This window comes from Leucopleurus acutus (genome assembly GCF_964270905.1).
Source record: "Leucopleurus acutus genome assembly, chromosome: 18".
NCBI classification, from domain to species: domain Eukaryota; kingdom Metazoa; phylum Chordata; class Mammalia; order Artiodactyla; family Delphinidae; genus Leucopleurus; species Leucopleurus acutus.
In genome coordinates, this window is record NC_139160.1 from 12,124,297 (window position 1) to 12,136,495 (window position 12,199).

Consider the following 12,199-nt stretch of genomic DNA (forward strand, 5'->3'; position numbering starts at 1 on the left):
TCCTCTCCTTTATCTTATAAAATGAGATGTATATGTTAAAGCACTTTGAAAATTCCATAGTACTAAACATACAGTTATCTTCAAAGACCCTATACAATAGTTTTTCAGCAGTTGTGTTTATTTTTTAAGTATATCCTCACTTATTACCTCTGCTTCCCAATATGCCCTAAAACCAGGATTCCTGGCAGGCACCTACTCTCTTCTCTTGCTTGATAAATAACTGTTCAGTTCTTTTCTTTATTCAGATTCAAACTACACAGTTAAAGACTCCTAGAAAGCCTATCTCTAGCAAACATTTAAAAAAAATAAAGCTTAATTTTTATTCTTACTTTTTAAAAAGTTAACTATAATTAGAGCTTATTAAATTACATTTTATATACTGAGTAACACTACCAATTGAAGAATAAAAATGAATATAAAGAATGCTCTAAATAAGTCAATGGGATTCAATTTTCAATTTGAGTAAGACTTTTCTGAAATTTCTCCAGTGCATTCAGTAATGTATAGCAAAACAGCATACTGGCAGTGATTCCAGATTTCACTAATTATAGCAAAATTTCAGTCACAACTTTCTAATAAATCTGCCTAAAATTCAATTTACATGCAACCTTCAAAACTATTCTTAGAAATATTAACCTTAAATATTTAAAATAGACATAGCTTCTTATTAGTCTATCCATCAAAGGCAGATGGGTTTTGAAGGACCTTGCAGGTGAAGCTAAGGAGTTTAAACTTTATCTTGAAATCAATGGGAATGGCATGACCAAATTTATGTTTTAGAAAGATCTAATACAGGTTGCACTGTGAACTGTAAGGGTTTAAGACTGAGGAACAAGTTAGGAAACAAGTTGTGAGCTGGATGAAAAACGAAGAAAATCTATTCTAAGGTAGTGCTGATGAGGCTGAAGCAAAAGGGATGAATATATAGAACAACAAGACCCAGGGACTGAATGGCTGTAGTGGTATGTAGTTGGGATGTATGAGCCTGAAGATTAAAAGTTAAGAGGAAACATAGATTTGAGAGTTGCTGAAATACAGGTGGTAACTGTAGCCACAGATATAGATGATATCCACAAAGAGCAGAAAAGGGAGTATAGAGTAACTCCTTAGACAGAACCAATATTGAATGAATGGGTGTGGAAGACAACCACGCTAAGAAGTATCTAATAAGACAAAACTGAAAGATGAGAAATGACAATACTGTTAGGAGATTTGTAGACAGCTGACCCACCAATCTCACTAAGCATTAGATCTTGGAGAAAGATCAGTCAGGAGGAAAGGCTACAGTAAGCATGTGAATAGATTTTATCCACAAAAAATTGTGGAAAATATCTAAGATGTAAAGAAGACATGTCTTTCAAATCTACAGGTAACACAAAATGGAAGGCTAATATGACATACATCAAAATCTGAAGCGAAAATTATAGATTTAATGATGGGTCAAAATCAACAAAGTGCAATTAAGCAAGAATAAATGTAAACTTTTTATTTAGGTACAAATATCAGTTGTCCAAAAATAAGACAAAGGTCCAGATTTTAAATAAAAGTTTCATTTTTTTAAAAACCCAAGTTTGGACAGAGGTCCTGAACCAATATGGCAGAGTAGAAGGACATGCTCTCACTCCCTCTTGTGAGAACACCAGAATTACAACTAGCTGCTGGACAATCATCAACAGGAAGACACTGGAACTCACCAAAAAAGATACCTCACATCCAAAGACAAAGGAGAAGCCACAATGATATGGTAGGGGGGGGCGCAATCACAGCAAAATCAAATCCCATAACTGCTGGGTGGGTGACTCACAGACTGGAGAACAATTATACCACAGAAGTCCACCCACTGGAGTGAAGGTTCTGAGCCCCACGTCAGGTTCCCAACCTGGGGGTCCGACTATGGGAGGAGGAATTCCTAGAGAATCAGACTTTGAAGGCTAGTGGGATTTGATTGCAGGACTTCGACCGGACTGGGGGAAACAGAGACTCCACCCTTGGAGGGCACACACAAAGTAGTGTGCGTGTCGGGACACAGGGGAAGGAGCAGTGACCTCAGGGGAGACTGAACCAGACCTACCTGCTAGTGTTGGAGGGTCTCCTGCAGAGGCGGGGGCTGGCTCTGTTTCACTGTGGGGACAAGGACACTGGCAGCAGAAGTTATGGGAAGTACTCCTTGGCGTGAGCCCTCCCAGAGTATGCCATTAGCCTCACCAAAGAGCCCAGGTATGTTCCAGTGCTGGGTTGCCTCAGGCCAAACAACCAACAGGGAGGGAATCCAGCCCCACACATCAGCAGTCAAGCAGATTAAAGTTTTACTGAGCTCTGCCCACCAGAACAACAGTCAGCTCTACCCACCACCAGTCCCTCCCATCAGGAAACTTGCACAAGCCCCTTAGATAGCCTCATCCACCAGAGGGCAGACAGGAGAAACCAGAAGAACTACAATCCTGCAGCCTGTGGAACAAAAACCACATTCACAGAAAGACAGACAAGATGAAAAGGCAGAGGGCTATGTACCAGATGAAGGAACAAGATAAAACCCCAGAAAAAAAACTAAATGAAGTGGAGATAGGCAACCTTCCAAAAAAAGAACTCAGAACATTGATAGTGAAGATGATCCAGGACCTCGGAAAAAGAATGGAGGCAAAGATTGAGAAGATGTAAGAAATGTTTAACAAAGACCTAGAAGAATTAAAGAACAAACAAACAGAGATGAACAATACAATAACTGAAACAAAAAACTAGACTAGAAGGAATCAATAGCAGAATAACTGAGGCAGAAGAACGGATAAGTGACCTGGAAGACAGAATGATGGAATTCACTGCTGCGGAACAGAATAAAGAAAAAAGAATGAAAAGAAATGAAGACAGCCGAAGAGACCTCTGGGACAACATTAAACACAACAACATTCGCATTATAGGGGTCCCAGAAGGAGAAGAGAGAAAGGACCCAAGAAAATATTTGAAGAGATTATAGTCGAAAACTTCCCTAACATGGGAAAGGAAATAGCCACCCAAGTGCAGGAAACACAGAGTCCCATACAGGACAAACCCAAGGAGAAACATGCCGAGACACATAGCAATCAAATTGGCAAAAATTAAAGACAAAGAAAAATTATTGAAAGCAGCAAGGGAAAAATGACAAATAATATACAAAGGAACTCCCATAAGGTTAACAGCTGATTTCTCAGCAGAAACTCTATAAGCCAGAAGGGAGTGGCATGATATAAATAAACTGATGAAAGGGAAGAACCTACAACCAAGATTACTCTACCCAGCAAGGATCTCATTCAGATTTGATGGAGAAATCAAAAGCTTTACAGAAAAGAAAAGCTAAGAGGATTCAGCACCACCAAACCAGCTCTACAACAAATGCTAAAGGAACTTCTCTAAGTGGGAAACACAAGAGAAGAAAAGGACCTACAAAAACAAACCCAAAACAATTAATAAAATGGTCATAGGAACATACATATTGATATTACCTAAACATGAATGGATTAAATGCTCCAACCAAAAGACACAGGCTTGCTGAATGGATACAAAAACAAGACCCAGGGGAAGCTTCCCTGGTGGCGCAGTGGTTGAGAGTCCGCCTGCCAATGCAGGAGACACGGGTTTGTGCCCCAGTCCGGGAAGATCCCACATGCCACGGAGCGGCTAGGCCCATAAGCCACGGCCGCTGAGCCTGTGCGTCCGGAGCCTGTGCGCAATGGGAGAGGCCACAACAGTGAGAGGCCTGCGTACTGCAAAAAAAACAACAACAAAAAAACGAAGACCCATATACATGCTGTCTACAAGAGACCCACTTCAGACCTAGGGAAACATACAGACTGAAAGTGAGGGGATGGAAAAAGATATTCCATGCAAATGGAAATCAAAAGAAAGCTGGAGTAGCAATACTCATATCAGATGAAATAGACTTTAAAATAAAGAATGTTACAAGAGACAAGGAGGGACACTACATAATGACCAAGGGATCAATCCAAGAAGAAGATATAACAATTATAAATAGATATGCACCCAACATAGGAGCACCTCAATACATAAGGCAACTGCTAACAGCTATAAAAGAGGCAATCGACAGTGACACAATAGTGGGAGACTTTAACACCTCAGTTACACCAATGGACAGATAATCCAAAATGAAAATAAATAAGGAAACAGAAGCTTTAAATGACACAACAGACGAGATAGATTTAATTCGTATTTATAGGACATTCCATCCAGAAACAGCAGATTACACTTTCTTCTCAAGGGTGCATGGTGAATATTCTCCAGGATAGATCACACCTTGGGTCACAAATCAAGCCTCAGTAAATTTAAGAAAACTGAAATTATATCAAGCATCTTTTCTGACCACAACACTATGAGATTAGAAATGAATTACAGGGAAAAAAAACATAAAAAACACAAACACATGAAGGCTAAACAATACATTGCTAAATAACCAAGAGATCATAGAAGAAATCAAAGAGGAAATCAAAAAATACCTAGAGACAAATGACAATGAAAACATGATGATCCAAAACCTACAGGATGCAGCAAAAGCAGTTCTAAGAGAGAAGTTTATAGCTATACAAGCCTACTTCAAGAAACAAGAAAAATCTCAAATAAACCACCTAAAGGAACTAGAGGAAGAAGAACAAACAAAACCCAAAGATAGAAGAAGGAAAGAAATCATAAAGATCAGAGCAGAAATAAATGAAATAGAAACAAAGAAAACAAGAGCAAAGATCAGTAACACTAAAAGCTGGTTCTTTGAGAAGATAACAAAATTGGCAAACCATTAGCCAGACTCATCAAGAAAAAGAGGGAGAGGACTCAAATCAATAAAATTAGAAATGAAAAAGGAGAAGACAAAACAGACACTGCAGAAATACAAAGCATCCTAAGAGACTACTACAAGGAACTCTATGCCAATAAAATGGACAACCTGGAAGAAATGGACAAATTCTTAGAAAGGTATAACCTTCTAAGACTGAACCAGGAAGAAACAGAAAATATGAACAGACCAATCACAAGTAATGAAATAGAAACTGTGATTAAAAATCTTCCAACAAACAAAAGTCCAGGACCAGATGGCTTCACAGGTGAATTCTATCAAACATTCAGAGAAGAGCTAACACCCATCGTTCTCAAACTCTTCCAAAAAATTGCAGAGGAAGGAACACTCCCTAACTCATTCTATGAGGCCACCATCACCCTGATACCAAAAGCAGCCAAAGATACTACAAAAAAAGAAAATTACAGACCAATATCACTGATGAATATAGATGCAAAAATCCTCAACAAAATACTAGCAAACAGAATCCAACAACATATTAAAAGGATCATACACCATGATCAAGCGGGATTTATCCCAGGGATGCAAGGATTCTTCAATATATGCAAATCAATCAATGTGATATACCATATTAACAAATTGAAGAATAAAAACCATATGATCACCTCAACAGATGTAGAAAAAACTTTTGACAAAATTCAACACCCATTTATGATAAAAACTCTCCAGAAAGTGGGCATAGAGGGAAGCTACCTCACCATAATAAAGGCCATATACGACAAACACACAGCAAACATCATTCTCAATGGTAAAAAACTGAAAGCATTTCTTCTAAGATCAGGAACAAGACAAGGATGCCCACTCTCACCACTCTTATTCAACATAGTTTTGGAAGTTTTAGCCACAGCAATCAGAGAAGAAAAGGAAATAAAAGGAATCCAAACTGGAAAAGAAGAAGTAAAACTGTCACTGTTTGCAGATGACATGATACTATACATAGAGAATCCTAAACATGCCACCAGAAAACTATTAGAGCTAATCAATGAATCTGGTAAAGTTGCAGGATACAAAATTAATGCACAGAAATCTCTTGCATTCCTATACACTAATGATGAAAAATCTGAAAGAGAAATTAAGGAAACACTCCCATTTACCACTGCAACAAAAAGAATAAAATACCTAGGAATAAACCGACCTAAGGAGACAAAAGACCTGTATGCAGAAAACTGTAAGACACTGATGAAAGAAATTAAAGATGATAAAAACAGAGGGAGAGATATACCATGTTCTTGTATTGGAAGAATCAATATTGTGAAAATGACTGTACTACCCAAAGCAATCTACAGATTCCATGATATCCCTATCAAACTATCACTGGCATTTTTCACAAAACTAGAACAAAAAATCTTAAAATTTGTATGGAGACATAAAAGACCCCGAATAGACAAAGCAGTTTTGAGGGAAAAAAACGGAGCTGGAGAAATCAGACTCCCTGACTTCAGACTATACTACAAACCTACAGTATCAAGACAATATGGTATGGCACAAAAACAGAAATACAGATCAATGGAACAGGATAGAAAGCCCAGAGATAAACTCATGCACCTATGGTCAACTAACCTATGACAAAGGAGGCAAGGATATACAATGGAGAAGAGACAGTCTCTTCACTAAGTGGTGCTGGAAAAACTGGATAGCTACATGTAAAAGAATGAAATTAGAACACTCCCTAACACCAGACATAAAAATAAACTCAAAATGGATTAAAGACCTAATAAAGACCAGACACTATAAAACTCTTAGAGGAAAACATAGGAAGAACACTCTTTGACATAAATCACAGCAAGATCTTTTTTGATCCACCTCCTAGAGTAATGGAATAAAAACAAAATTAACAAATGGGACCTAATGAAACTTCAAAGCCTTTTCACAGCAAAGGAAACCATAAACAACACGAAAAGACAACCCTCAGAATGGGAGAAAATATTTGCAAACAAGTCAACGGACAAAGGATTAATCTCCAAAATATATAAACAGCTCAAGCAGCTCAATATCTAAAAAAACAAACAACCCAATCCAAAACTAGGCAGAAGACCTAAATAGACATTTCTGCAAAGAAGACATACAGATGCCCAAGAAGCACATGAAAGCTGCTCAACATCACTAATTATTAGAGAAATGCAAATCAAAACTACAATGAGGTATCACCTCACACAAGTCAGAATGGGCATCATCAGAAAATCTACAAACAACAAATGCTGGAGAGGGTGTGGAGAAAAGGGAACCCTCTTGCACTGTTGGTGGGAATATAAATTGATACAGCCACTATGGAGAACAGTATGGAGGTTCCTTAAAAAACTAAAAATAGAATTACCATATGACCCAGAAATCCCACTACTGGGAATATACCCAGAGAAAACCATAATTCAAAAAGACACATGCACCCCAATGTTCACTGCAGCACTATTTACAATAGCCAGGTCATGGAAGCAACCTAAATGTCCACAGACAGATGAATGGATAAAGAAAATGTGGTAAATATATACAATGGAATATTACTCAGCCATAAAAAGGAACAAAATTGGGTCATTCTTTGAGACGTGGATGGATCTAGAGACTGTCATACAGAGCGAAGTAAGTCAGAAAGAGAAAAACAAATATTGTATATTAACGCATATATGTGGAACCTAGAAAAATGGTACAGATGAACCGGTTTACAGGGCAGAAATTGAGACACAGATGTAGAGAACAAACGTATGGACACCAAGGGGGGAAAGCCGCAGGTGGGTGGTGGTGGTGGGGGTGGTGTGATGAATTGGGCGATTGGGATTGACATGTATACACTAATATGTATAAAATGGATAACTAATAAGAACCTGCTGTATAAAAATAAATAAAATAAAAGTGAAAAAAAAACACCCCATGTTTGATATGGGCCAATAAAGTAACAGCTACTATAAAGATATACTCTTTGTTTTCTGTGCCACGTTTATCACACGCTAAATATGACCAAAACAAGAGAGGCAACCCTACTGTATTTAATCTGGTCACAAGACCTTTGGAATATTAGATTCAATTCTGGGTTCCATATTTTGAGAACAACACTGATGAAGGAAGGATCTGGAATTCAAACTATATATGGAATTGTTAAACTGGGAGTATTTAGTAAAGAAAAAATAAGTTAAGATATAATGATTGTGTTTAAATATTTGTATAGTTACCATATTGAAAAGAGAAGACTGATCCTATATAACTCCTGAGTAGATGTTATATAGAATTCATTTTGGGTAATATGACATCTGCCAAAGGAGATACCCTCAAATGGATTTGAATTTGCCCCTTCACCCAGTGCAAATTTAAGGGGAATTTTAATTAAAATTCATTAAATAAACCAATAAAATACTATACCTTATAAGAGTAAATTCTTATAGGAAAATATTTTTACTAAGCTTATTCTTCACAAATGTGTTCTAAGATAAAATATTACTGAGGGGAAACGAAAAATGCACCTAACTTGCTGAAGTTATATTATTTTCCTCTAAACAATTTAAAGTGGAAAAAAAGGAGCTTAAAGGTGAACTTTAGAAGCTACGTAGAAGAGTGATGAATTATTTAATAGATACTATACTGCAATTAAATATAGCAGGTTTAAAGTTACTTAATTGCTTTTCATTGTTCCTGTAGCTCTTCATGTTCCTAAATCTAAAATAGGACAAAAGTATTAATGTAACCGAAAAAATAAAGTCTTAATAAATATTTCTTATACATTTACCTTAAAAATTTAGGAGAGTAATTAATTATATAGATCTTTAGGTAAATCATTCATAATCAATGAACACAGTCCTGAATCATAATCAAAACCATAAAAGGCATGGAGAATATACTTCTCTAATACAAACTGCCTTTAAATAGCCTAGATTAAAAAAATAATCCTCTGCATTGGCTTATACTACCAGAAATCAGATAAAGAAATTTATATAATACTGTGTTGGCCAAAAAGTTCGTTTGAGTTTTTCCATAAAATGTTACATGACTACTTGGGGAAATAATTTCTCACAGACAATAAGAATACACATTTTCCAAAAATAATAAGTTTTCTTTACTATACAACCATCAGTTGGATGAGAGCAGAAAAGCACAAATGCTCACTCTATCAGATAATTTTCACAGTGTAAATAAATGTAAACTCATAAATGTAAATTTATGTAAATTATTGAGAACTAAATTAAATGAAAGAACAACTAGCTTTTCCAATTCTTGAGTGATAAATATCACTGAGTTATTACTGGTTTAATACTTGTAGTTTCTTCCCCTAAAAAGCAATTTCTACTCCTGAGCCAGATTATTCATAAGTGAGAAAACAGTATTACTTGGACAAAACCTGTTATTCCCCACTGTCCCTCCCATCTTTCCAAGTTTTCTAATTAAGTTACTGCTAAGACTAAAGTACCCTTATAACTGGAAATACAAACCTACTTAACTAAATTCTCACCTGCTTTTTTTCACTCCATGAATCTTTGGAGGAAAGGATAAAACTAGCAATGTACACCATAACAGAAATAAATTAGCTCAGAACCACTGTTAAAATACCCTATTTATCATATTAAGTTCTCCTCACTAAGGACAAGAAATACAAAATCTACACCAAAACCTGTACTTCCTCATTATGTGAATCTCAAACCTTTTAACAGGGCTCCACTTAATTGTACTTAGGTAAGCATTTTTTTTTTTCATTAAAGTAGGAAATGGGCAAACCCAATAAAGCACTTCCTACTTAATCATATGACTGCCTATTTATCTGTGCTAACATATGATAATCTGAAAATAACCCACTTTTGGTCTAAAAGACACTCTGACTTTCTCCTACTCTTGCAACAAAAGAAGAAACCATTTTCCTAATTATGACTTGTCCATCAAAGTAACCTGAAAGGCATAACAAAAAGGGTGTTAGAGGTCAATGCCACAAGTAGCAGGAAGTGAGCTGGGAGACTTGAGTTTTACATCTCCACCAAAATTTCAGATCTACTCTGCATTTTCTTTTCCAAATCCTTTGGTAAAATCGGCACTCCAAGATGATATGGCTGTGTTGCTTTGATTCTAAGGTATGCATGCCCCAGACTGAGCAGATAAAATCAACTCAGGCTGGAAATTAAGTTAGTATTTCCTAAACCAAAGGTAATTTATTGTGGTGGGAGGGAGTCTAAACACATGCTAGGTAGTGTTAGAAAATAACTCTAGATACTAAACTCGCACAGATATCCCATTAAGGGCAGTGTTGGCCCAGCACTGTTCTCTGATACTGCATGACAGGGGGACCTGGCTTACATCCTAGCTCTACCACTTACTAGGGGGGTACAATTCTTAACAAGTATTTAAGGCTCAAAAGCATTTGGTTTCTTCATCTGTAAAATGGAGATAATAGTGTTAAAGATTAAATAATACACGTAGAAAGCACTGAACACAATGTCTGATATATAAGTATTAACTCAAATGCTGTCAGTGAGTAAATAATTAACACAAATAACCAAGAGTTGAGAACACCATTATTTTTTTTCTTCGAAATAAAATTAAATATTAAGATCTAAACTAATTCAAAGCTAAGAAAGCAACTCAGGTCCTTCATACTAAATTTAAGTTTAGCCCTCTAGTACTTATAAAGACAGAATAAAGAGCTAAAATCAGAAAATCCTGTTCTTAAGTCTTATCTTTAATACCACTTATCGGATAAGCTTGAATAAATCATTCATTTCTATGTTTGTCTATTTCTTAATGGTAGGTCTTCTCATACCATCTGTCTATTCCAATACAGATGCACAGTGGTAGATTCATAAGGTGTGAAAATTTAACATTCTTTGTATATAGAAGTGGCTAGTATTAACAAAGTATAACAGTTTAATTATAATTCAAGTTTTCCCCATCAAAACTATAGGCAAACATCACCCATCAAGAACATGCAGTTAATAAGGCATACAGAAATTCCAGGCATTAAAAAAAAAACTTAAACCTATTCTTTCCATTAATGATGAACAAGTATTTATAATAGCAATATAAAGGCAAAGTCATAGTAATACTATTAATTTGCTAAAACTTTATTTTTCTCCCTACTTAAAAATAGCAAGTGAAAAAAACTGTTTTATCAGATACTTAATAAAAATAACTACACAATCATTTTAACTGTCCTAGAGTTTTACAAATGCTACAAGAGATTTCATTAAAATGATAAAATTCAACTTACTTGTATCTGACAGTTTGTACAGTTTCTACTGAAACATTATTAACAATGCATTTAGCTGCACATTCCAATCCTTGCCAGACAGTTGAAAATCCTGCAAATACATTTAAAAGTAAGTAAAACCAGCCCTCAGCAAAAAGATCTTCCTAAAGTTTTAGACCTTTATGTTACCTTGAACACTGCTTGCTGCTACAACCATAGCACCATCCAGGGTAGACTTCCCATTTTTGTCTTTTTTAAGAGATTCTGGAACAAGTTTGCTTCCATGCTTCTTGACATGTGGAGCTAATTCCTTTCCAACACAATTTGCTACAGTACAAACTCCGTCAACTAATATAACCATAAAAAAACAAAAACAAAAAAACTTAGCAAAAAATGTATTCTTCCCTTGATTTTATCACTCTCACTTAGCAAAAGTCTTCCATGAGCATCTAAAGTTGTTTTACTGTATAATGTTACCATTCCTATTTAAAAAAGAATGAAAACAGGGCTGGTTACTTTTTAAACAAAGGCTATTGCTTAGTTTAAGGATGTGTTTGCAGAGATTATTGACTCTTAAATATAATGTTCTTCTTGGCAATTTGCTTAGAAGAGAACCATCCACCTTTTCTATCTGCAATGCAAGACTGGTAGGTCCAACTTTCATGTTTTCCAGCTAAGCGTATTCATACTTTTTCTCCCTATCAGCAAATACTCACTGAAATAGTAATAAAGTATTTAAGTCTATGTAAAAGTAAACAAACCAAAAATCTGACTCCAAAGAATACCAAATACCAAAAAGATAATCTTACTAAATTTTATGACAATCCTCTAAGGAGCTATCTGACCATCTTAAAATACCAAACTTTAGAGCTGTGATCCTCAAAGGAGAGGGGTTTAGAGGCATATTACTAGGGAAGGCTGACACCAGAATCACTAAGTCAGCTTTATTCAAGACAATACATCCCTCACTCTTGACTCTCAACTGCTTATGCAGTGAGTTGTCCTTAAAAGAATGTGTCATATTCAAGGATAGCAAATACATTCCTTTTCAAATGCACACACACTCCCCTCTCCAACACAACAAAACCACCCCTAACCAGTGTTTCTCAGACTTTAATATGCAAATAAGAATCACCTAGAGATCTTATAAAAATGGAGATATTGAATCAGTAGGTGTGTCAAGTGCCTGAAATATTTCTAAGGCTCTC

The 12,199-nt window shown here is 35.9% G+C and overlaps 1 protein-coding gene across 4 annotated transcripts in view; it reads right to left on the bottom strand.

Annotated features, from left to right (window-relative positions):
• SPART (spartin) overlaps window positions 1–12,199 on the bottom strand; it is a 41,338-nt gene that overhangs the window by 3,913 nt on the left and 25,226 nt on the right. For all 4 annotated transcript variants that reach the window (XM_082859408.1, XM_082859407.1, XM_082859410.1 and 1 more), the window contains exons 7-8: window positions 11,181–11,339; window positions 11,013–11,103 (exon numbers count right to left, since the gene is read on the bottom strand). In XM_082859408.1, the coding sequence (XP_082715534.1) occupies window positions 11,013–11,103; window positions 11,181–11,339 (250 nt within the window). The remainder of the gene's footprint in view (window positions 1–11,012; window positions 11,104–11,180; window positions 11,340–12,199) is intronic.